At 40.9% G+C, this 27,420-nt stretch overlaps 1 protein-coding gene across 1 annotated transcript in view; it reads right to left on the bottom strand.

The window, feature by feature from the left end:
- The window catches only part of SNX4 (sorting nexin 4), a 36,569-nt gene extending 13,332 nt beyond the window's left edge, over window positions 1-23,237 (bottom strand). The window contains exons 1-6 of the mRNA XM_086751089.1: window positions 23,051-23,237; window positions 21,877-21,992; window positions 9,751-9,889; window positions 9,525-9,674; window positions 8,360-8,407; window positions 4,364-4,419 (exon numbers count right to left, since the gene is read on the bottom strand). Coding sequence (XP_086607215.1) covers window positions 4,364-4,419; window positions 8,360-8,407; window positions 9,525-9,674; window positions 9,751-9,889; window positions 21,877-21,992; window positions 23,051-23,149 — 608 coding nt within the window. The 5' untranslated portion in view covers window positions 23,150-23,237. The remainder of the gene's footprint in view (window positions 1-4,363; window positions 4,420-8,359; window positions 8,408-9,524; window positions 9,675-9,750; window positions 9,890-21,876; window positions 21,993-23,050) is intronic.
- Window positions 23,238-27,420: the final 4,183 nt, after the last annotated feature.

Genomic DNA, 27,420 nt, shown 5'->3' with positions numbered 1-27,420 from the left:
AGAGTTTCATTTCCCTAAAGTGGGCAACCCAACATTGTATAACTGCTTTTTTTTTTTTAATGTAAATTATCAAGGTTCAGAACAATTTAAGAGAAGGTTTTATGAAATATAAGTAATTAACTGAAATTACTACGTCATTGTGTTGAGTTTTTTAAAAAATGGTATTTATGATAGCAAGTATGAGTGAATAGGAAAGCTTCAAATAAGTACAAAGCCAAAATCTGCTGAAGCATACGTATTACTTAATAAAAATCTATTCACATTTCTGACCTGACAAAGATACCTTACTTTCAAGCTGCCACCTAGCCACTTTGAAGTATAACTTTTCACAAGTTCAAGGAAGCATGCACAGTTATCACAGTTCCTCTGAGGCCAAGCCATATGGTAACTGTTACTAGTTTTATATGAAACTCTGGTGAGACCTGCACAGGAGTCAGGCACAGCTAAAAGCAATGAAGTCACCGCATCTTAACAAGGGTCCATCGCAAGTGACCATGTGCATGCTGCTGGGCTGCCACCATGAGGGAAAGAGGCATTTCATCCATCACCCCAGTTAAGCGTTGATGGTAGTTTGAGTCGATACATTTCACTTGTGCTAACGAGGAAGCTGAATCAGTTGCTACAGCTTTGCTATTGACAGGTAACCAACTAAGCCACAGCAACAGCCACTTCTGTATATGTAAACCCTCCCTTATCACACACTAGTCTAACTCACGACCTGCTTCGGTACACAAGAATGTATTTCATCCAGATCGGAAACCAGAAACAGCTTTACCTAGATGACTAAACAATGATTTGAAAATAAACACACACAGAACAACACAACTAGAATTAAGGAATGGGAGACTAAAGATTAACCTTCCAGGTTGATGTTCAAGCATTAAAACCTTCACCCCTCCACCCACCACAGGCACACAGTCAGGCTTTTTATTTCAGAATAATTTGTACCCAATAGGTCTTACTGAAATGAGTCAGGTCACTTGTTTTGGGTGATCAAATATGAAATTCCAGGGTTTTTCATTTAACACTTCTTCCCCTGCCAGGAAGTCTTTCCCCAAAATATTCTCCTCCTTACATTCAGGAAGTAGGAGCCTAATTACCATTTCTAGCATTTTTGATCTCCAAGGAGCATCTTTTATAAGATTATGACACACACAGGGTTAAAGTACATTAAAAGATTTAAAAGTCAGCAGAGAAACTGTATGGGAAAAATAAATAGTCATTGATCTGCACAGTGGGGTTTAGAGAACAATCTTTTCAGTTTACACTTTATAAAATATGCACCAGGGCTGCATGTCGGACAGCTGCAGACACGTACAGTGAAGATTTTTTAAATAATTGAACTAAAAACAAAAGATTAAAAAGCATGCCTTCAGCCCAGGAAGACTCCCCTTTCCACTCCAGAAATTTATAATGAAAAGTTTTATTTATCCTGTCTTGTGGCAAGAAAGCTTTTAGGAATGCCGTACTCCCTGAAGGCAGGAGTCAGGAACCTAAGAGAAATTTCAGTATCCCGGACTCCAGCAGCAATACATCTTCTCGCATGACAACTCCTCCTCCATTAAAAAACAAAATAATAATAATAATAAAACCCAGTACTTCAGACCCAAGTTGTTCTATTTTTATTCTCTCAAAACAGCACAAACTAGAGTGACGCTATTTTTGTCCAGTGTTTTGTGAAGGTTGAAAGTTTCACAAATACTAGTTTCCAGGGGGAAAAAAAAGCATTTTTAAAAGACTGGTGGCATTGCAGCTCAAAGGTTTATTTCTCAAGTGTTTGCTTAAGTCCTACTCACTGCTCATGTAAAAAAAATACATAATTATAAAGTAGTTCCCAAACCGAGTTTAGCAAGGCACACAAAGGGATGTTTACTTTCCAGCACACCACAAAAGTAGAAGTGTGAAACAAGACATCATTTTGGCATGCAGTAACTGAAGCAAGTCTAGCACACGTTCCTTGGTTTTACTGGTTCTGCAACATTACCCACACTCTAGATATTTAAGAAGTTTTGAGTTATTAACTAGAACTTCAGATAAAAATGAAGAACAGATCAGGTCACACTGGTGTAGGGGCACCACCCGGCTTCTCAAAAGTATCTTTTATAGTACTGGCAAAGAAGAAAATTTCACTCACAGTAGCATCTCAATATAAGTTATTTACTTCATGCATTTTACTTGGCAGTACTCCTCCCTGTAACAGGGAAGGCAGTACCATTTTCCCAGTTTGTGAAGGAAGAAATCACAAGAACTGAACTGCTTATCAAAGAACAAGCCACTTGTCTGACTAATCATATAAAAAAAAAAGTTACTTTAAAAAAAATCTGCCTTAGAAAAAGACTTAGTGTTTTCTAAAGAAAGCTATTGTTTTGATTAAAGCACAGAAAGACAAGAAGATGATGGGTGCCATGAGGCCAAATTAGAGAGGTCCGCAGTAAATACAAATTGACCTCTGAGTACCAGAGTATCATATTTTTATCATCATATAATTTCACCATAAAATATATTAATTGCTTCCCACAGGAGGGGGTTTAGTTTCCAGTCTACATTTGAACTCCTAGAGCAGCATCCTTTCAGCTGTGTAAAGCTCCTCATGCTGCTCTAACTTGAAGGGTGCAGCTCCACTGCACCATGAGGCAATCCAGACTGGGAGCTGCAGCTGTTCTTCACCCAAACTCTTCCTGGTCCAGGAAGCTGAAAGCCTACACTCCACACAGCAGCCAGATCTGCAAGGTGAGCTTGCTGAACCCCCTTTACCACCCACGCACACAAGCAAAGGTAGCGTGCAGAGGGGTTACACATCAGATCCCAGGCAGCTCAAGCCAAGCGCACTAGGCAGAGCAAGGCACTACTCCTCCCGTTAGGGCCACGCATGCTATGCTAAAAGGCTCTTACTGAATTTAAAAATAAATAAATAAATAAATAAATAATGTATAATAAGTAACTGATGAGCATAACTTTATTTAACAACTGGTATCCAAAAGTTCAATTTGGAAGCTATGTAGCAGAACACAAGAGAAAGCATGTGCCATATCTCTTGAGTGCTGTGAAGTCTCTATCCAGAGACAGATATTCAGGGACTGTTTCTGTTACAAGCCCTTCCTCACGTTTCCCTTGTATTAACTCTTTTCCTGCCTTTTACCAAGCCACTTCTCACAACAGTTTTGCTTTCTAAAACATTAAGTTGCCTCATTACAGCCTTAACCAGTCTTGCCCACCTACGCCTACAGGCATACTACTGTCAAAGTTTCCCTGCCGTGAAAGCAGGAAAAGCTAAATCCTACTAGCCACAGACAAAGTGATGGAAGATGAAGCATTCAAACAAGGGGCCAATTTCCCCTGAAGCTACAGAGAGAACCGCTTTCAATCTCATTTGTGAATGTTATCTTCTATACTAAACCCTAGATAAAAGCTTCCTTGCTGCCACAGAATGCTGCAAAAGCAAACACAATAAAAAAGGAGGGACTGCACCAATTCACAGGTAAGTCTATGAAGAGGTTTAGAAAGGTACGTACCCTCTAACATCCTTAATACAATACTCACAGATGCTAGGGAAGTATAAAGGGAGCAGACAACAGACAGCAGTCAGGCACATGGGCTCTCCCTAAACAGCATCTCCTATTGCCACCATTGGACAGCAGATGAACCAGAAGGGCACCTCTCCAGGTCTCCTTTGCTTACAGATGGCAAACTCCAACATCTCTTCAACCTGTTGCTGCACACTAACATTTCTAACTACTGCAGAAGTAGAAACTCTCATTTTACCCGCCTCACATCACCTAGGGTATGATGAACATCCTGCTACACATCCTTACGCTTCTGACCAGTTTTTTTTTTTTTATGCAGCAGATTGCTCTAGTGCCTGTCCCAAAGCTTCCTAAACCAAAACAGAGCTCAACTGACCTCTAGACGTCCAAAAGCATCTGTGAAAATTGGCAGCTTGAAGAGAACTATGAACTGCAACCCCAGGGTGCGTGCGTCCAGAATTGTACGCTAGCAGATTTTTTGAAAGACCTACTATCAATCTGTATCCTGTTCCCACTTGGAAAAAATTCTTTGCTAACAAATATTACGATGTCCTTTTTCTGAGTCTGCTTTTTTTTTTTGTCCATTCCTTTTAATCTAGCTAAAAGGAAAGACTCATTTTGCATAAAGTGATGGCATTTTCCTGAATGTTTCCTGCTCCTAGAAATAAGATTTATCGAACCTTTTCACACTACCTACTTACTGGGCTTCTGTTAAGATTAGAAGTGCAGAAAGTTAGTTTTTCTTTTCTAAATTTATTCTAAGGATATAGAATATTCTGTTATTTGAAGTTACAGTTGTAACTGAAAAAGAGAAAGGGAGGAAGGATGTGGAATCTTACTTGTCTGGGTTTTTCACTCTGAATGTTGCATTAAGAGCTTTTAATCTGGAATCTGCCTGAAAAAAGGGGAAAAAAAGCTTTGTTAATTTAATGCAATTAAATTCCAGTGACAAAAAAATATCAGCCTTCTGGCAGCACCATTAGGAAAAAAAAAAAAAAATCTTTCCTTCCTGGCATATTTAAATCTTCAAACATTGAACAAGTTGACACTAGGTGCCCTGCATGTCACTTTTTTAATAAAAAAAAGTCAAAAAACTAAGCTATTTTGGTCAACTAGGATGTAAACAGTACCCACTAAAATTAAGCTAGTCGAAGTCAAATCCCACAAAAATAGTCCCTTCTTAAAATGTTACACAAATCATGGAGTTAAGATACACAACCCTACATTCTTTTTAGATGAAGCAATTAGGTAACATAAGACCATATGGACAAGCTATTTTATATTTTTCAAACCAAATAAAACCTGTGGTAGAATGACCTCTATATGCTCTTTATTACTAAGAACAGTTCCCTAGTGAAATCAAAATCTTATATATGGTGTTCTCTTATTTTATGACTGGCTTCACAGAAAATATGTAATTCGTATATCAGAACAGAGCTATTTTTTTATGCAATGTTCTTCTCTATAACAGAGCATATATAAATCTCTACAGAAGAAAGTTCAATACCTAATTAAAAAGGTAAGCGGCTACTTCACTTTTTGAGATCTTGGTTTACCAATTACTGCAACAGTAGTATGGAAGGGTTTGTTTTCAGGGTTTTGGTTTTTTTCAGTTTAATTGAACCTTAAACTCCGCAATGGGTATTTACTCTTAATAAGACACCAATACAGATGAGATGTCCCAGCCTCATCCAAAGAGGGCCCACATCACCACAACTTCTCATTTGTATATGGCATTTTGTATACAGCTCACTCAGGGCTTGTATATACCGCATGAAAACTCCAACTCCGGTAAAATGGATGGAGTTCAGTTTTGACCAAAATATCCCTCTTGTCATTGAAAGTCCAATAAATAACACATCTTGTGAGGTGTATAGATTTCCTACAGTGTACTCTTTTAGCTAATGGATTATGCCACAACTACTAGCAGTAAGTTACTTCAGCAGTACTTTTTAATGCTGGTATATGACAGGAGTATTTTGTGCACTGTTACAGACAACTCAGAGCTTGAAGAGCTGATTTGAATTTGACAGTAAAAGGAACACAGTGTTTTCCCAAACCAAGAATGCAGTCCTTCCTTTAGGGCCCTTTTTGTAACTTCTACAAATTAGACAGGCGCAGTTTGAGACTGTTCCACGTCCCACTGCACTGGGGCTAAGCAGAACATCCACATTTGAGTATCACTGCAAGTTCCTGTCACCTGGAACCACCTCCGCATCTGAAGAACACTTAGGACAGCATCCAAGCTGAGGGAAAATCAGTTTCTTTCCTCAGAGAGGTACTGATAGAAGTCTTGCTAACTTTAGCTGTCCTTCTTCCAACCACCAACCAACCAATACAAAACACAGCCCACAAACTGAAAGCTAAGTGAATGAAACCTGTAAGACTACAACTGATACTGGAAGAAAACAGGTTCATTGTCACTGCCATGTGCAGCACTCCTCTAAGAACATCTTGCAAAGGGAAGACAAAGGCAGCATGGGGAAGCATGTCCAAGACAGCACAAGGAACACAAAACACTGCAGTAACTCCATCTCCCAGCCTAGGCTTCATGTTTATTCTGACTGCTATCCAGGCTTGCATGGCCTTGTGCCTCCAGTGCTCTAACCCCACAAGTCTTTGCACATGCCAGTTCGATTTCAGGTTGTTCAGACACACCTACATGTACTCCTCACACATTCTCCAACAGTACAAACACCCCCTATGTACACTGACATTAAATCAGAGTCCTTTCCTCTAAGTAGCTATTTCAGAAAATACTGTATTTATGTTCAAACAGTAGACACCAAAGCCACTGAGTTTGTCAGGAGAGCATGCGCCTCCAACAGGTTTACACCCAAAAAGGATCACTTCCTACATTGCAGTTACAGGGCAAGTTACTGCCTTTTGTCACAACCACATGTAGTGCTCTGAAGGAATTGCTGAGTAAGTACACAAGCATGGTCAGGCAGGAACCAAGAGCTTGCCAGTGCTCAACCGTCTACGTAGGGTTATTTACTTCTTGCTGCTAACAGCACAGTGAGTAACTCCCACACACCACTTCTGAGCATTTGCACCACACAGAGTTACAGTTAGAAAAGTGTCTGACTAGTCTTAAACTTGATTTAAGACTAATATGCACAAGCATTTTAGAGATGAATTCTCCATCAAATGAGGCATAGTCAAGGAGATTTCAGACAGTTACTTCCTACTATGATCCTATAATCATTTAAGTAAATTAAGGAGAGGGGGGCTATTTTCTCCTCCTAAAGGAAGGGTTAAAATCCCAAGTGACAAATCCCTTAAAGAATACAATTAAGTGCTGGGGGTGGGAGGGAGGAAAGACATGATTTAATGACAGTTGGCAAAGTAAACAAAGCCTCAAACATCAACATTCAGCTATAACATGCTGCACTGCATTAATGCCTAATTTAAAGTTTAGTTAGCCTGGTTCAAACCCCCTGGGACAAAAGACACATCCTGCTTTAATGCATCAGCAGCAGAGACAGAGGCAGCACATAAACCAGTGGTCTGACTGTAGTCTAAGACACATAGTGAATAGCGGTTTGTCCTCCGGTGCAGTACTAAATAACCTCTGATCTTGAGGGGTTTATACTTCAGATATTGAATAAAGGAAGGATGCTTTTTCCCAGGGTTTTGCAAAAAGTTATTTTTCTTTCCTAAGGAAACAGGAACTGTAAAAGGGAAACTATACACACAATCACATCTAGAAGGAACACCAGACTTGTTCATCTCTCATTTAATCTACAATATAGTTTCAGGTAGGTACATATTCTCAGTATTCTGCTATGAGTTTTACTTCATACACACACCACTGCGTGCACCCCTGAACATACCCTGCCAGCACAAACTTTCTGAACTGTGAGTGTAAGCTGAAATAAAGATGTGTTGACTAGGAAAACACAGCTTGAGAGCTTTAAATTTTTTGCATTACGAGTACTAGCAATACGCAAGCCCTACTATGATCGAAGAGAATTATCGTAAACTTACGTTACCAGCATTAAATGTCAGTATCAAAGCCCCTTGGACATTGAGGATAAGAGCACCAGTTATTTTCTTTAGCTCTCACTATTCAGAATAATTCTTCACAATCCACCTAGTTTTCAGTTGTGATTTCATGAGAGTCGATCACATTACAACGAAACAAAAGCTCTATTTGTCTCCACGTAGTAACTTTTCCAGGCACAGCCCAGCCATCTATCAGCTTCTCACAGATTCCTGTCCTGTACAGACACACGACCTTTGATCATTTACTCCTGTAAGCCTTCCAGCAGCTTACCCAGCCATGAACTCACTGATGGCAATGGGGATAAGTACTACTTCAAGACATATTCTGTTAAACAGTTAAGGGGCACCAAATCCATCTCTTAGTCCATTTCAGCAACTTATCCTTGTAGAGAAGTCCTACAATTCAGACCCTTTTGCTTGACTTTTTTTCTTTTTTCTTTTTTTGACACCTTGCACCTCTTACTAGGCTAAGTCTGACACTCAAACAATGCTAAACTAAACTAACAACATACAAAGGCACTGCTTTGTGCTCAGGTTTGTTAGTTTCAAAGCTTCTAAGAATCATAATTCTACATTACTAGCAGAATTACAAGGTTGAGCATCAAACATATGCACATATTAACAAGTCTGCTAGAGAACTTAAAAACTGAAGTCTTACCTCTTACATGCTAAGGACACCACTGGTTTTTGTAGTTACAAGTATACATAGAGCAATGCCTTTAACTCATTCTAACAGCAAATAGCCTTTCATAAACAGCCTATATAACATGTTTGCTGGAGTATTTCTGTGTCACAGCAGTCATGAGACAAACAATTTCAGTAGTTACCTTTAACTGAAATCCAGTCTCGTTCACCATATCTTTCCATCCACCTTCCTAAAAATACAGGAAAAGAACATTCAGTTTGAGTGATTAAGAGTCTCACAGCTTTTGCAAATCCCTATACCAGAAGAGCTTCTCCAGTAGGCCTGGGTTCTGCCTCTTTTCAAGAACGTGGGTTAAGAATAACAAACATGTCATTATGTTGTGCTTACACACTAACCTCCCCCAAAAAAACCTCTCCTCTTCACTACTCAATTACTTCATTCTATCAACTGGGGGCAGGAGCAGCACAGCTTTGTCTAAAGTAGCTCCTCAGCTCTTCAAAAAGAAGTCATTATCATATATTGCCTATTAGGTCATCAGGGGCTCGAAGGACCTTTGCAGCTTGAGGCAGAAAATATACAGGTGACACTTGTTTACAGAGCACACACAGCCACCTCGCTTGTATGTAGTGGCTGGTTGTCCACTGTTCTCACTTCCCATACACTGGTTCATCTATACACTACACTGTGCTGCAGTAAACATATCTGCTCAGCCCACTACCTGGGAATCTCTCAAAACACAGAAGAAAAAAAAAAAAAAAAAACCACAAAAAAAAAACAAACCAAAAAAAAAAAACAATCCAAAAACATCCAACACCTACTAGACTTGAAACCTGCAAAATGCAATGCTTTAGCTGACAACTGGATCACAACTTTTGTGATAACCTATTGTACTGGTTTTGGACCACAACACATACGAATAGATCATGATTCAAACAGCAAAGCTAAAGAAGCAATGGATATAAAAAAGCGAACGGGAAGCCAGAACTGTCTCTGCAGCCAGCAGTATAGCACGCTAACTATTTTAGCTTTAGTTCTAGGGAAGCTTTCCCAACCAACACACATTAAGTTCCCAATACACTGTTCCAAAGAGGTGGGCATTCTCTCTTAGGAGCCTTAAAACAAGAAACTGGAAAAAAAGTCATAAGGTACATTAGAAGTCCAACTACAGTGAGCTGTTAAGGTTTTGGACGGACAAGGCTTTTCCACCTCAATTTTGTTCATATTGTCTATCTTTCTAGACACAGAACAAGCTATGAGTCAAAGGGAGGGAAGAAGAGCAAGAGGACATTATCTTAAATAAATAATCACTAAAGAATGTATTTAGAAAGCATATCACTTTACTATACCTGCGTTAAAAATGAATAAAAGATTTTGTCTTGGCAAAGAACAGGATGCGAAGCCACACGTAACAAGAAGTTTTCCAAACCGATTCTTCTTCTTTCCACAAAGTCTGGATCCATATTATCTGCTGATAGCTTATGCCAAACAAAGTCAGCCTATTTAAACAAAAGAGTGTCAACAGTAAATAAATAACAAACAATACAAAGCAAGCTGCAGCCTCAGCTTCCTTACCCTTTTTTCTGGCAAAGGTGGAACAACAATATGTGGGTAGGTAACCGACAAATAATTCCTCAACAACTCAAATTCACTGTAACGTCGCCACAGCGAGTCCACTGGGGCGCACTGTCCCTCACTCTGGGACTCAACAGCTCTGAAAGATAAAACAGCAAATTTGAGCATTAGTAAGCTATCGCCTTCTCCCTCATACCATCAGTGTACTTACAGCAACGGTCCTAAAAATAGTTATCCAGTAATGATTACTGCAAAACTTGCCCATAATCTAAAGTAATCTTAATTAATTTCATGTCTACATACTTCATTTAATGGTATTTATAATTTCTGCCTGATAGCACTCCGATTTTTCAGGAACACAAGAAACAAACAGGTAGGTTACAGTCAAGTAAAACAGTCACACGAGTGACTCAGTCCACATCACTACAGAATTAGACCTGTTTCTCTTGGAACAGCGTTAGGCTCCAAGCCAGCATGATTTCATAAGCAGCTGAAGAATACACAGTATTACAAGAAGGAATTTACTGTTCAATGGGAAAGTCTTCACTGCAGAGGATAAAAATTGTCTTGCCTGTAACAGTTAAAATAGTATAAAATACAGCTTTAAAAATATTAAGAACTTTTAAAGGCTATTTTTGGAAAAGCGTAGCAAATTTCAAAACACTTCCAATTTTTTTTTTGTTCACAGCGGTATCTTTTTTTATTTAAGGACCAAAGTCATGTAGTCTTAAGCAGCTAAAGATAGAGTAAGCAGGTATAAAATTGATGTATCTGAATATTTTGTTGAAAATTCAAAGCCAATATCACCTAGCAAGGTATTAAAGGATTTTATATTACTATAAAAGGAGAAATCATGGAATGTTATAGAATTGAAAAGTAATATAAAAACTTAAATCATTTTTCATACAAGACATTGAAAGCAACAGAAACACTTTGCAATATCATAAAATAAGCATCAGGTCAGTAACACTTCTTGGCAGTTAGCATATGCCAGAATAAACACAGAGAGATAACTTGGACAAGGCACTTAACAGAAACCAGTGATGTCTATGCCTACCTTAGCACTCATATTAAATTACTAATTAGCATACAAAACACTGGTATAAACCTACATGAAACAGTATTAACTATGTTATGAGATTATCACAGATTAGTTGAAGCTGTACTACAGACATGCAGAGGTCCCTCCCAACTCCCTTGTTCAAAGCAAGTTACTCAGAACCACATCCAGCTGGGTTTTGAGTATCTCCAAGGATGGAGAGTCTACCACCACACTGGGCAAACCATTCCCACGTTTGACCACCCTCACAATAGAGAGGATCTTACATATTTAAATGAAATTTTTTATATTTGAATTTGTGGCCGCTGCTGCTCGTACTCTCTGTGCATCACTCCATCTTCTTTACTTCCCCTACCAGGTACATATACACATTGCTGAGATGCCCTGAGCTGCCTCTTTCAGAGGCTGAACAACCCCATCTCTCTCAGCCTCTTCCTGCACATCAGTCACTCCAAGCCCTTAATCATCCTCACGGCCCTTCACTGGACTTGCTTCAGTATGTCAACATACTTCTTCTGCTAGGGAGCCCAGAGCTGGGCACAGGAAGTTATGAACTACAAGTACTTACTCAGTAGAGTAGGGTACTACATTATTTCTTCCAGCAGAACTTAGGCAATACAGTTCTTGAATTCATAAGAACTTTACTCCAGAAAGTTTTTAAAATATCTAAATAGCACACAATTTATTGATTTTTAAGCTATTCTTAACCTACAAGGTTGGATTTCTAACAACCTTACTGAAAAACAAACAATCCCACTCCAGAGCAGCCCCAATTACTCAATACACTTAAACAAAATACAAGAAGTCTTTGTCACCCATTTCTGAACTCTCATTAGAGAGGAACAGTCTTGCTATATCCTCTTGTTTTAAAAAAAAAAAAAAAAATTAAAAAAAAAGCATAGTTACATCTTGAGGCTGAAGTAATATAATGCAAAATTATGCAAAAGGAGTTTGTTTAAATGAGTAAGGCAGAACATTTCCTGTGTGTCTATCCTTGCCTTGTGGAAAGGACATTTATTCTAGGTGACTGAATTTGTATTAAAAGAAAAAAAAAAAAAAAAAAAAATCACAAGAAGGAAGAAAATAGGATGTATTCATAAGCATTCAACACAAACTGCTGCAGATTAAGAAAAGGTGAGCATGCTCTGCTGACAGCCACTAAACCGCGCTGCCAACATCCCAGGGAATTCTTCCCCATTAGAGTATTGTCGATTCAACAAAGCTGCAACTGCAGCCACACAGTTTTGAAGAGGGTAAACTCAGCTTAGCGCTGGGCTGACAGGCTGTGCAGCATTCCTCCCCAAGTGGACATTGCAAAATTTAAACATTTCAAGAACAGTTCAGCTAAAAGTAGGTATCTAGTGATTGCACTACTACTGAGTTGGAGGCAAATCTAAGCAGACAAAGAATTAGCCTACTATGCCCCAGAAGATTAGTTGTTTAGTTGAAAGCTGAAGGCACAACCCTCACTTTCCTAGAGGAGAAACTCCCAGCAGGGTTTGGTAAACAACTTGGCCTTTTAAGACACTTTTATGAAAGTACTTCAGAATCAGGGACCCTTTTAATCTCCAGCTTCAGCAGCTATCAGCACTGATTTACACCACAGGTTTCAAGAGCATTATTTCTGCATGTGTTATCAACCCTTAAGCAAGACTGTTACCATCAATACATCATGGGATTATGTGGACCTTGTCTGAGAACGTACTGCACAAGCAAACATGAATATAGAGATGAGAAAAACAGAGGCCACAACTTCCCCAAGAACTCAGCCACATCCCAGGTGGATCCATCTGTGCTGCATAGATGCTGCTCCACCAGCAGGATGACACCCGAGATTCACCTAGAGCCAGGGAAACACATTGCAGAGTGACACAGACTGTGGCCACCCTTATTCTAAACACAGAGAGATTACAGATCCAGATCTCAGATCTGGAACAAGGAATTCTCTGTAATATAATGGATCTTCTATGAGACAAGAAAGAGAGAAAGGAAGAAAATCTGCAGGATGCATTTGGTCCATTGCTATCAAGATTCTGTCACTCCCATGTATAACCATTTCCTGGCACAGGAGTTGTGTTTAACAAGCTCTTCTTTACAGTTTTGATTTTTTTTTGTAACAGAAGAGTTTCATTACTCATCATTTTTTAAGATTTAACTGAAGTTCAAGACTGACTGCATCACCTCGTAACTAGAGGCAGGCTAGGTGTGCACATGCTACTGACAGTTTACGGCAGCCTAACACATTTCAGACATACAGTAAGGTTACAGAGGCTTGAGAAGTTACCACCAAAGGTAAACTGCAAGAAGAGGAGTTCACTTCATTTTTTAAATATCATTCTTATTTTTCTTGTCAATATGAGCCCCTAAGGAAAAGTACTGCTAGCCACAATTATTTTTCTTCTCCACTTTATTTATTCTATGGGCTTACATTGCCATGTGCAACTTCAAACATTGAAGTTTTCCACCTCCTGAATAGGAAGTACTTAGAAAAGTTAGTTTAGCTGTTCCATTTCAACACAGTATGTATTTAAGTGTTGTCTTCTTCCTCTAACACAATCAATTCCCAATGCAGTGCAAGTCTGAGCTTTTTATTTCTCACTTTCTGAATAACATGTAACATCAAGGAGGTCAGCACAGAGAAAAATGAAAAGGAGTTTATCTTTCAAGGATGTTTCTGGCCCAGACATTCCCCCTCCATTTTCAAGTGCGCTTCTGTAGAAATACAACTTCACAAGATGGTAGAAAAGAAGTATCCCAAGTTTTGGCCATTTGTAAGTGGCCTCAACCTAGCACCCTCATATTAAATACAACTGCAGTAATAGACATTAGTAGTACAAAGTTAAGCAGCTTGTCTTCCATAGTTGATTTGCCTTAACTCATCCTGCTCTGGCTTGCCATTCCTCCACACACTCATTTTTGCTAAGTCAGTTTTATTTTTTAAAAAAAGTTATTTTTTTTAAAACTCCCAATTCCTGCAGTCAAGAGAGTCACATTATCATTGGATAAGTTTCAATAGTTTTAACACCACAAGTGTGAGAAAAGAACTAAAAGAATAGCGCTCTGCTACAAACTAACAGGAGAAAAAGAAATAAAATCAAGAAGAATGTCTTCAGAAATTTTAAAGTGACTTCATAGATTCAATTCTGTTTGGAGAACTACACATGGTCTACTTCCGTAGCAGGGATAACAGATTAGAAGAGAATTACATTTCATGTTCCTATCCTACAAATACTGAAGGAAGGCAAATACACCAATAGGATCACCACATATTTTAATAGTGTAGCAGTCCATTTATCATTTGTAAGGGTTCAGGTCAACACACCATCAGTAAGCTGTCATAAGAGATCACAGCCTTCTGACAAGAGCATGTTCCGGTGTAAATTATGCTTTTAATGCTTCATGACTGTTCTGCAGAGTTGACTAGAAGCAGCAAAGACCACATGGAGCCTTAACTGTGCCAAAAATTCCTTAGCATGCCTGCTATATCAGCTTTGTATTTGTCAGAATTAACAAGAACACATCAGTTAGTTTAAAAACTTGAAAAAAAAAAAATCCAGTAATCAGAGTAGCAACATCTCAGTCCACACACACAAATATCAGACAGAAAATTAAGCAGGAACGAAAATTTTTAAAAGGTCATCTAGAAGTGCAGCACTTCAGCAAGGGAAGACCACAGCTTTACAGAGAAGCCCAGTTCTACATCAAAACAAACCACAATAGAGATGCAGGCACCCTGTTACGTGAAGTCTACAAGGGGCTTCAAGATCTCAAGGAGGAAGGAAGCAGACCACCAGACCAGATCGTGCCACTCACCACATCTTCCCTGCCCACACTAGGGAAGTTTACTAGATCCAAAGCCTACTGTCAATTTATTCTGACAAAGCAGATCTGTGGACAGCAGGCTACGCTTCCCCAAGTCTAAGTTAACCAAGCTTTACAACCCTTATGAGGGATACACAAGCCTCACATTATACCGAGGAAAAAGATTTAACTACTACTAGAGAACCTTGACAGTCAAACCCGCCTGTGGCCTTTGCTCTTTTTCAGGTAGATGGCATCTGATACAACCTCCTCAACGTAGTCTGCGTTAAGCAGCCTGACGTTATTTCTCTTCTCAAATCATACTTAGTTCCTTTATTCTAACATGCAATTATTCTCACTGTCCCAGAAGCGTGAATGCTGCCTTTTTTTGGTTGTAGCTGTTGCTTTTATTTTTGTATAACACAGTTCTTATTTTGGGTGAAAAGCAGTTAAGAGGCAAACAGGTAAAGGGAGCAGATGTGACAGGAAAACAGGTAAGTAGACACTTGTCCAGGGATATGTCTGGCTGTTCTTTGCCCACCATCTCATTGTAAAAAGCTGCACCCTAACAGTTATGCCTCAGCCAGGAGTCTGCCATCACACTGCCCTTTCTCTGCAGGATGGACATCCCTGCTGCCACTAGCAGCACCTGTTCTAGCTGTTTCTTCAACAGGCTGTGATACTTCAGTTTAGTGACCAGAAGGTGAAGACAACATTTCAGGAGGGCGGCTGTGTAGCACCCAACAAAGAAGCTATGCTTTTTAAATTAACCCACTTGTGTAAATTTAAGACACATTTTGAAATATAGAATCATAGAATCATAGAATGGTTAGGGTTGGAAGGGACCTTCAAAGGTCATCTAGTCCAACCCCCCTGCAAGGAGCAGGGACATCCCCCACTAGATCAGGTTGCTCAGAGCCTCATCCAGCCTCCCCTTGAACGTTTCCAGGGATGGGGCCTCCACCACCTTTCTGGGCAACCTGTTCCAGTGTTCTATAACCCGCATCATAAAAAAAATTTTCCTAATTTCTAATCTAAATCTACCCCCCTCTATTTTAAAACCATTACCTCTCGTCCTATCGCAACAGGCCCTACTAAACAGCTTTTCCCCATCTTTCTTGTAGGCCCCCTTGAGGTACTGGAAGACCACTATCAGGTGTCCCCGGAGCCTCCTCTTCTCCAGGCTGAACAGCCCCAACTCTCTCAGCCTGTCCTCATACGAGAGGTGCTCCAGCCCTTTTATCATCTTCGTGGCCCTCCTCTGGACCTTCTCCAACTGGTCCATGTCCTTCTTGTGTTGGGGGCTCCAGAACTGGACACAGTACTCCAGGTGGGGTCTCACCAGGGCAGAGTAGAGGGGGAGAATCACCTCCCTCGACCTGCTGGCCACGCTCCTCTTGATGCAGCCCAGGATATCAATACTTGTTTGAGATTCCCCCTTACACTTAGGCTTTGATAAAGTAAAAGCAGCCAGATTTTGCTCTCTAGACCACATAATGCCACAGAGTTGGGTAAAGGAGGGGAGCAGCAAAGTTCTCTGCAAAGCTCTGGTGAGAAAGTATTGTACAGCCCTCAACTGTGAGCCTGTGTCCACAGCATTGCCTTTTCAACAAGGTAATAAGAGTTTGAAACTGCAAGGATGGATTTGGGACAGGCAAGCAAGATGAGATTTTTTTTTTTCTAATCACACCAAAAATGTCTCCACCTGGTTACATATGAGACCATAAAATATCACCAATTACAACAGCATTTCTCCCCAGGAACCCCGTTCCAGAAAGGAAGTAGAAATCCACAAAGGTACTCATTACACTTAATACCTTCATTACCATCTAATTTTTTAGACCACATTATGAACCCCACCATTAAATGCAAGTACTGCAGACCAGTTTCAATTAAGATTATAATCACTTGTTGACATTCAGTCAAACTTCTCAATTTGTTTTGGTTTTAAAAACACAATATAATACTTGTACAGTCTTCGGGCAGGAAAACCATATGTTTCCCCTCTAAGTACAGTTTTAACAATGCACGTTATTCATTGAATGAACTAACCTGCCTGAAAAAAAATTAAAAGACAAAATTGAAGCCTTCAGCTTTTACGTTCATAACTGATGTTATCATAAGTGATTAGAAGATTCTATTACTCCAAAAGTCATGTTCATTTGCCTTAACTTAAAGTGCCAATGCAAAAGCTATAGTCCATCTAATTAACCTCTTCCCATTTCCCATTTAAAACTAATTATCTTAAATGAGCCACTAAACAATTCTGAATGCAATAAAAAAAAGGAACGGCTGCAAAATATTAAATCAGACGAGAAGGAAATACATTGGTTTATTTCCTTGTAAAAGCAATCACCTCTTCAATTGCAGAAGCAGTAACTTTGCTTTCAGCCTTTGACCTTCCAGTGTGTGAGAAGTGACACTTCCACTCCCCTCCAGCGGGCAAGGGTCACTCTCTCTCCGTAGGGCACTACCATTTTAGAGGGCTGTTCACTTTCTCTGTATGCTGATTTTGGAGGGCTGGGCAACTTTTTCCATTAGCTATTTAGAAATGATCTCTGCATTCAGGCCTCTCAACAGACTGAAGAACAATCATTATAGATCAATTATGCACTTTGTAAGACCCCAGAAGTTACCTGGCAAGCTCTACAATGAAGAGACACTTCTCCTGACAGAAGATTTTTCACTGCCAGGTGATTTTTTTTTTTTTTTTTTGATACTGTCACCCACTTTGCTGTATTTAACTAAAATACACATCCACTAGGCAGGTTAATGATTCACAGTATCTATTAAATACACACCATCAGTAAAATAAGTTTTCCACTCCTCCATCTTCTTTCATCTCCTAACTCTCCCTTGTTTAAAGCTCATGCTGAATCCAGACTTTCTTCCTTTTTTCTTAATACCTCCTTTGGAGGGAGCAGACAAGTCTTCCTGAGACTCAATGACTGAAATCTGCATTTTGTTGTTTTATCAGAAGACAGCATACCTCTGTGGGCATTAATTCTGTGCCTCTCCCCAGGAAACGCATGCCTGAGCTCTTCACCTAGCCCAACATGGAACAGGAGACTTTGGGACAGGAACTCAGACAAAACATAACAAAAGTAAAAACTCCTGAAATCCCATGATGCAGCTTTGCTACCACTGAACTGTGACCTGGCTGGCTAGTGATTTCCAAGTTCATTTCTCTCACAAAAAAAAAAAAAACCCCTTTCTTTAGAAATCCTTACACTTTGGATTGGTAATTCAAGGTCTTAAGGGAGAAGCAGGTATCACTCACGTCACAATTAAACTAATGGAAAACTTTCCAAACACTGAATGCAGAAATAAGATTAGTAAAACCTCCCCAGCCACACTGGGGGAGTAACAAGCAAGTATAGTGAGCCACCCTGTCAAATTACTTCAAAAGGAAGTAAAGACTAGTAGGACTGGAAAGCAGGCATCCTGCTATTAAGTAGTCAGCTACCAGGCTGCACAAAGTTGTGTTACTTTTTCCTAAAGCCATATTAAAAAAAAAAAAACACAACCAAAAAAAACACCACACCCACACTTTAGTTGTCATATTGTGTGACCAGGAGGACCAGGCTAGAGATCTGAAAGTCAGTAGGGATGGAAGCAAAGTTAACTCAATGGAATGGAAGTGTCCTATTACTACAGGATAATTTTTTCCTGTTCTCCTTCAAAGCAAACAAGTCATCCTTGTATGTACCATAATTAAAAGTCCAGACACAGAGCACTTGGAGATGCTCTGCATTCTGACTAACTTTCAGCTCTGTCATGAAAAACAAAAAGAGTACAAGACCAGGAGTTGAATTCTGGGATTTGCCCCGCAGTACAAGAAGGGTGTTGAGTTGCTGGAGCACGTCCAGAGAAGGGCAGCAAGGCTGGTGAAGGGTCTAGAGAACAAGTCTTAAGAGGAGCAGCTGAGGGAACTGGGATTATTTAGTCTGGAGAAGAGGAGGCTGAGGGGAGACCTTATTGCTTTCAACAACTACCTGAAAGGAGGTTGTAGTGAGGTGGGTGTTGCTCTCTTCTCCCAAGTACCTACTTCTACATACCTTCCAGCACCTAAAGGAGACCTACAGGAAAGACAGGGAGAAACTCTTCAGTAGGGCCTGCTGCAATAGGACATGGGGTAAAGGTTTTAAAATAGAGGGAGGCAGATTCAGATTAGACATTAGGAAAAAATATTTTACAATGAGGGTGGTAGAACACTGGCACAGGTTGCCCAGAGAGGTGGTGGATGCCCCATCCCTGGAAACATGCAAGGCCAGGTTGGACACGGCTCTGAGCAACCTGATCTGGTTGGAGATGTCCCTGCTCCTTGTAGGAGGGTTGGACTGGATGACCTTTAAATGTCCCTTCCAACCCAAACCATTCCATGATTCTAAGTAACTAGCAATAGGACAAGAGGAAATGGCCTCAAGTTGCATCAGGGGAGGTTTAGATTGGATATTAGAAAAAACACCTTTACTGAAAGAGTGATCAGGCACTGGAAGAGGCTGCCCAGGGAAATGGAGGAGTCACCATCCCTGGAGGTGTTCAAAAAACATGTAGACATGGTACTTCAGGACATGGTTTAGTGTTGGGTGGTGCTGGGTTGACTGTTGGATTTTATGATCTTAGTGTAAAAATCATAGAATCATTACAGTTGGAAAAGACCTCTGTCTCAATTCTTGAAGTTTCATACAGACTCTGGTATAAGACATGGCTGCCTAAATTTCTAACAAGCAAGAAACTCTGAATTTAGGTAAGGCCTTGGATATTCGCAATTTCCCTTACAGAAAGCAAGTGATATGCTGAGCATCTGCATCTCAAGAAGGAATATTTACCTACACATCTTAACTATAAAAATTCGTACTTGCCTTAATGCCATTTCCCACAGAGGTGAAAGTGTTCCTCTGTTCTCACAGGGAGAATATAAAAATTAATTTTTTTTAAATAACTGTATAGTTTAACAGAAGCTGTGAAACAAGGTGACTTCAAGACTAATTGAACGGAAATAGCTCACCATAAAAATCTGATTAGCTAATGCAGAAAGGTGTAAACCAAGAATAAAGGGGATGCTTTCAGGAAGCATGACCCTTGGAATTTGCTGAGGATCTGCTGTTTACAGCAGTGGCATTTGTTTTGTCTCAAAGAAACAGATCTACATCAAGGTATAACATAACTTTTAAAAAAAAAAAAAAAAGAAAAATCAAAAAAAGCCACATGAAAACATGAGAATAGTAATAAATCTTTTCATTTTGAAAAGAAAAAGGAAGCAACACCTCCACTTGCATTTTGAAAACAGTTTCGTCAGCCCTAGTGAAAATAACACATTAAAAGTTTAGATTCTCAGCTCCTGTTCTGTAATAAATATCCAGTGGTTGTAATTGCATGTATCTGGTGTCTCTTATTCACCCAGATGCAAGCAATTTCTCAATTCAAATTGAAATCAAATCCTAGATAGCAGTAACAGCAGAACCCCAGTTCACATAAATGTAATACAACTATTATTAAGTGGTCTTCCTTTTCTATTACTATAATCTGAGTTTTATTCTTCAGCTACAAAATATCTTATTACCAACAGACAAATTACTGTGAAGCCCACCTACAGCTACAAGCTCAGCAGGAAGCACATTTAATAGCCAGCAATTATATTTATGCAAGAAATTTTGCCTTCTCAGCAAAAGAAATAGAGAACCTATTTTATTAGAGATGTGACAAACCCACATTTTCAATAGCTCTGTGACAAACATGTAATTGGTCTTGGTATTTGCTGACCGCAGAATAAAATAAATCTTAATGAAAGAAAGCAATCTCAGCAGCAAAACACAGTTTTGCCACTATGAAAGAACCACTGGGAAAGAGCAGCAGGAGTGAATCTAAAGTAACGTAAGGATGACTGGGAAAGGAGATGCAGTCAGCATGTTCTGGGGCTGCATAAAGATGCCCCCAGAGTACGCGTCGTATCACAGACACCAATGATTCTGATTTTCTTCTCTTTTCCTTCAGAAATACCATTAAGAGAAAAAAAAAAAATCACATTGCTTATGTGAGAAGATGTGATCTTTAATACCAACACACAAAAGTTGTTTTGTTTTTTTTGTTTTGTTTTGTTTTTAAAAAACATCTGAGCAATGGCCAAAGAGCTACAATATTTGAAAAATATAATGTATGTCTGGTTTGGATTTTATTCTCAAAAGATTAGCAAAAACATAGTAAGTGTATCAGAGTATTCTGCAGGCAGTGTGACTGGTGTGTCCCTTCATTAGTTAAGCAAGTTAAAAAGCCCTTTCACTAGTAACTAGAAGACTTATCTGATAGTATTACAATTTGAACTCTTTAGAGCCTTCACAAAATGCAACTGCTTTGTTTCAGAAGGTTTTATCTATACAGCAGATCATTCCTGAGGCAAGGCCCAAAGGTTAAAACTGTTCATATAAAGAAGAGAGAGACAAAACTCCTAATAAAGTCTAATTCTGAAATTCTTGCTTCAGCTGAGTAACATGATCGTACATAATAGGAGTCATCTGTGAGTGTTTGGGAAGTAACAATAAGTTAGAAGAGATTTTAAAAGTTTTGCTCACTACTCAATACTTAAAATTTCAAGTTGTCTTTGAGGTACCAGGCATGTTTACCATACTTGCTTTATTAATCTTGTTAACACAAAAAAGACTGAAAGGAATAAGTTCTCCAGTGAAAGTTCAAGCTAGTAGGAAGGAAGGAAATAGTTAATTAGCTCTAACCCTTAGAGCATCTACAAGGAGTATGTGGTGATCAGATTAAGCAAAACACTTCAAATATTAGTGGAGCAGTAAATTTTGACTACATGACACAAGTCATGAGACTTTTTATTTTCTTGTGATCTCAAACAAGCCTGTTACTTCAGACCGCAATGCACAGCCTCTCTCATACAAGCTGCACTTACAACCTCACACCTATGTATATACATTTATCCAGCCCATGTCTAACAAATAACCAAGTAGTTATTGACACCATATTAAAGCAACATCTTTCAAGCACACTTTTTTCCACCTAGCTCCAAATGAAGAGTTACAGTACACAGGCACACAACACGAGCATTAGTACTGAACCGGAGCTCAGATGCCAAGTTTTCACAGGAAAAGATCCTCCAGAGCAGGCTGATAATCGCATAACAAATCACACACCAGTTAAATCCTCTCATCAACTGTACCTGAATATCTTCAGGGGTGAGAGGGAGGAGAATCTGTTTAAAATGGCAAATCCACATATTCTGAGAGCGAGCTCTCGTCACCCACCTTGTCTCAATGAGGTAAGCAGTGTATGTTTCTTGAATGTTCATGGCATTCTTCCCAGTCCGTTTTTCAGCTTCTGAAACAGTAATTTCCATTTTTTTTGCCAAGCAGTCTTCCATCTTTTTAGATAAGAAAAATAAAGATTCATGTAACATTAGCCACACAAAGCAAAGGCTACCAACCCTGCCTCCCCTTCTCTCAAGCCACACTTGTTCAAATAAGACTGGTCTCTATAGAATAAAGGCTTTGGCAGGGCTTCCTTTTATACCTATGTTCTGTATTACATTTGCAAAGGAAAACAGAAAACCTGCTTTTGGGAAAAAAAAAAAAAAAACGACAACAACAAAACCAAAACAAGACAAAAACAACATATAGACAGCTTCGAACACCAAAAGCCGTAATAAGCTGGGAAGATACAGAGAAGGAGAAATATTTTTCCTTACAGATAACAAAGTAACATTTTTGAAAAACAAACAAACCAACACCAGTACTTTCTACCCAAACACTTCCCAACGACCCGTGAATTTCTCCCCAGGACACCTGGGACACACGTAACCACCTCTCCCCTTTCACAGGAAACAGAATACATCTGGACCGAGATGTTTTTCTTCTAATCTCTCAGAGGAGGATCGTTATCTTTTACACACTGGCAGGCAGAAGTCGGTCAGGACAACACACCCAGCCCGGAAAAGCAGAGCTGAAAAGCGCAGTGAGGGGGATTTATTTGTGAAATGAAGGGGGCAAACAAACGGAGACGATAATTAGTAATAATAAATAAAACTAAATATCTGGCAGTAAAGGTGAGGGCAGGCGGTGCACAAAGCCCTCTGACACCGGTCAGAACGGGGCTGGAAGGAGAACCCCGCAGATCAGAGGGTCGGGCTGCCCAGCTCTGCCCCAGGCTCCCCCGAGCAGGGGCTCGGCCCCAGGCAGGCAGAGCGAGGGCTCGTCCCACCTGTAGCCTCTTCCCGCCGCGCCGGGATACGGCCCGGCCTCGGCCTCCCCGAGCCCCGAGCCCCGCGCGCCTCCCCGCCTGCCCCGAGCCGGGCCGGCAGCGCGGCGGCCGGGCAGCACGCTCAGGAAAGACCGGTGCTCGACCCCGCCGGAGTAGGCCGTGCCGAAGCCGGCGGACCGCGGCGGGGGAACGCCGCCCCGCCGCCTCCCCTCGCACCCTCACCGTGGCTACGGGCTGCTCCGGAGCCGGGAGGCCGCTGCAGGGCGCGGGGCCGTCCTCCTCCGGGCGGCTATCGCTCGGCTCGGCCTCGGCGCTCTCCATGGGGATAAGGGGCTCGGCCGCCTCCCTCCGCGCAGGCGCTGAGGCCGGCTCCGGCGGGCAAACTCATCGCAGGCCCTAGAGCCAGAGGCCGGGGCGGGGGTGGGTGCCGGGCGACAGCGACAGCTGCGGGGCGCGGAGGGAGGTGGCTCGCCGAGGGGAGGCCGGGCCGAGCGGGCTGAGGCCAGGGGAGCGTCGCCGGACCTCGGCCTTCGCCGGTCGGCGCTCGTCGATTGACTCGCTCTAAGCTCTTTCTGGGCTTCTGGCGTCCTGCCCAGCTTTCTGCCAAAAATCGCCTCGTTGGGTACCGGGCGGTGAACCTCTTTGTGAACACGGGAGCAGAGACACCCCTCGTTGTTAGAACGCTGTGCTCGCCCAAAGCCGGGCAGCGTGAGCCTCCTGTCCCAGAGAGGGACAGCCCTTCCGCCGTGCCTTGGGCACTTGTACTGTTGTAAATGTTTATTTCTAAGATTTATTTTTGTTGTTGTTCCTCTCTCAGTCCTCAGGTCACTGACAAGTTTCTGATGCACCCATGCTGTGTCTTATCTTTTGTCCGTAGCAGGAGAACTTGTCATTTGGCTTTATAGAGTCTCTTCCAGCAGCTATTAACTTTCCCACAGGATGTTTGTTAACATTAGGCGGCTCGAGTTATTTTTTTTAAGCCCACCAGCCCATTATTTCCTCACTCTCACTCCTTTACAAGCAGTGAAGGACTTGGTTGTGCTGTGTTTGCTTTTACTTACCCTTGCGTCTGCCCTGACTCTTCCATCAGCTCCCTCCCGACAGTGGCAGGACATCCAGAAGTGCATTCTCCTGCCCACCATCTCTGCTGGCTAACACCGAGGTGTGTCCTGTCCCACCATGCTTCCCCAAGAGGTACCCGAGTGGTTAAAATCCTCCAAGTTCAGCTCTGGGGAAGCGTCTGTCATTTACTTAATAAAAGCCCCAGCTGCCTCATCTCTTCTCATTGAGCAGGAACAACACTTACTGTGGATTCCTGTGATTCCTATTCTGCCTTTTTGGAGAGATGTTCGGCAAGTCTGCCCCGCAGCTCCTACTGAACATCAGTTATTGCACTATATATATATATATATATATAAATAAAACGTCATTATTACAGCCTTTGGGTTTATTCCCTCATGACCCTGTGGTGCCCACGCAGTCGTTGTGGGGCCAGTGAACTGGACAGAGAGGTTCTTCCCATTTATTCCTCGTACTCCAAACATCATTTTGGACACTCGGGAGCCCCATCATTCTCTGGTTTACATATCGCATCACTCCCTTGAGATTTCCTGGTTTTGCACCAGATTCATGTCCTTTGATTCAGGCACTACATTTTTTATTATTCTCATGTAGCTTTTTTTTCTTTTGCTACCCTTTTCAAACTCAGGTTAAAGGCCACCTCAGGGGATTAAAGAATTGATATTACACGTTTCTTTGCTCTGCTTTTTTTCTGCTTTTAGTAGGAAATGCTTTTTTCAGTGTTGACCAGAGCTGAATTTGCATACATTTTTCATCCAAAAATTAATCTTTTTCTTTCAACAACAATTAAAATAAATCTCAAAAATCCCCTTTGAAGACTCCATGAATTAGTATTTGGCGTCTGGTTTCTATTCTGTTGTCTTCAATGTTTATTCAACTTTTTCCTCAGATTGTTTGAACTGATACCTCAGTCCCTCCTTTCCCACCCCTCCACCACTGTAGCTGGATGGAGTTTCCCAAGCTTTTCCACAAAAGGCTTTCCTAGAACAAAAGTTTTTTACAAGTATGTGAACTTTGATTTGTCCTCTGAACAAGACTGATTTAGGATTTGTTTTCTAAACCCAAAGTCCAGTTTAGATGTAAAAGCATGATTGCACATTATAAGACAAAGTCTGTTTTCCATTAGGGTATGGTTTTCTTATGTTTACTCAAGATGTACATTAAGATACATACCTTGTATCAATTACACTTGCATTTGCAGGATGTGCATGCTGAAATTTTTCTGATCCATATCAGCTATATAATGGAAATATTTATGTGAAGCTCATGCAGGATATCATACTTTGTATTAAATATTTTTATTATGGAAACATTATCAATAAAGTACAGTAATATTTTGCAGGTCTAACATTCTGTCATTTCAAAAACTGTTTTCAGCTTTGAATTTTCTTAATATTACTGTATTAAGACATGTGGAGAAGAATTAAAACACTACCTATGTAGGAGGAGAATAATGTCAGAAGTGCCCAAATCAAGATTGCCAACAGCCTGGGTAGCCCTCATGTATGTTATAGCCTGGGGAGCTTTAGAGGAGAGTGTGACATATCCTGACAAACCAGTGTGCAATGGAGACGTCTTCAGTAAGCACCATAGACTCTGACAAAGTGCTCTTCCTGAGCTACATTTCCCCACCTCAGCCTGCAAAGTGGGCTAACAGTATTTTTTCACAGAAAAAAAATGGTCCTGAAAGCACAGTACTGCTTTCAGGAGTACTTCCAGGACTTGCACTACTGCTCAAAATAAGCTTTAGTGTTTCCCCCCTAGCTAGGTGCAACGACTACTGCAGTCAGTCTCTCTTTGAACCCCCTCTTCTCAGGACACAAGTCTGATTTCCTGCAGGTTACTCTAACCAGGACACCCTCCTGCTCTTCAGCATCTTCACTAGGCAGCACATGCCTTGTTCTCCAACCGCAAGAAGGCAAGCTCAACTCAACCTTCTAACTACAAGTCCCTTCCAACTCTGAACTGTCATCAAAGAGGTAGACTTTCTCAAAAACAACCTTTTCCCATCAAAGTACTATTGACTTCCTTACCAGAGAGTTACACACCTTACAGGAAAGAAAGCAAGTTCAAGTTCACCAAACACAGATGGTCTCTTTTGGAAGTTTTAGTATGCCTTCTCTAAGCCATGGCACTGCATGGGTAGAAGCAGAGTTCCCCACTGCCCTCCTCTCAGGTGTTCCTGACTCCCTGTGCAGGCTCTGGCAAACAGAGACCCCATCTTTTTCTAGGCTGTAAGTCCATTCTTTCCAATTCTACTCTTACTCTGGATAAACTGTTGTTTTTTTTTTTTTTTTTACTGAAGAAAGGTAAGGAAGGTATATAACTTATAACTAGCTCTCTGGTGCTTTTTGTAAAGCTATGTGTGTTACATTTCCTGCTTGGTTTTTTTGACAGTCTCTTCTGTTCTAGCATATAACACATCTTAAACAAAAAAAAAAAATACATGCCATACTCATGGGATACAATTTGGATAACTTCTGCTTTGTCACAACACTAATTTTCAGTACCTTCATTTAGAGTTCTTCATCCTCCAAGTTCCAAGAAGTAGTTAGAATTAAATGATAATACAAGTACCAACATCACTTTGCTACTGAGAACTTAAATGAAAACACCTAAACAAGTGCCTGTGCTTTGCATCTGTCCCCAACACCCATAGCCTTTCCATAACCTCAGGAAGACAGAGTTAACGGGCCGGTACCCCTGCTGACAAGGGGCACATATCTATGTGCCCGTGCAGTGTCCGGCTGTGGCGGTGCTCACAGGCCGAGACGTACAGTACAAGCAAATTCATGGAGCAACACAGCTGAGGACCCACCATCCACACCACACATATTTTAGGGGACATTTTTTAGCATGTCTCTAGCGTGCTTCTGGGGATTGACCACCCTTTGCACCTTCCAGTTTCGCTGCTGCTGAAAAAAAGTCCAGTGTGGGCCTGCCCTAAGACTGCCTCACAGCACAAGCCAAAGCGAGATGACTTTCCCTTCCAGAGCACATTCCTGATCCATGGTTCAGGCTCCTGGATCCTATCATAATTTCACTACCAGTAATAATAATACAGAGATCATGAGTCAGGCTGTCAAACTGCTCATCCCTCCCTCTACAGGCTAATTCCTTCAGACTCGATGGTGCTTGCTAACCGGAGGTGTCCGGTAGCCAAAGCGTTGCCAGCTTGTGCTTTTGGTCTTGAAAGGCTGATCCTCACTGACGAGCCTGGCGTCTATCTGCGTCTGATGTCATTGGTATGATGGATGGAGCAGAAAACACCGCTTGCTGAGGTTCCCTAAGAAAACACAGTGGAGGAATGAATGTCAAGGAACTGTCGGTAAAATGCATGAGTAGCTCCTTCAGCATGGATGAGTTAAAAAAGAGTGAACGGGAAATCCTCTCCTCATGTAAGTCTGGGCTTCTCATAGACTTATTTCTGTCATCTGAATGGCTGCGTGAAATGGCCATTAAACAGTAGAAAATCAACCTTTTGTTCAGTATTCAGGGAAACAAAAACTCAC

This window comes from Chlamydotis macqueenii, chromosome 6 (genome assembly GCF_036417535.1).
Source record: "Chlamydotis macqueenii isolate bChlMac1 chromosome 6, bChlMac1.mat, whole genome shotgun sequence".
Classification (NCBI taxonomy): domain Eukaryota; kingdom Metazoa; phylum Chordata; class Aves; order Otidiformes; family Otididae; genus Chlamydotis; species Chlamydotis macqueenii.
This window is presented reverse-complemented; position numbering and strand designations above follow the sequence as displayed.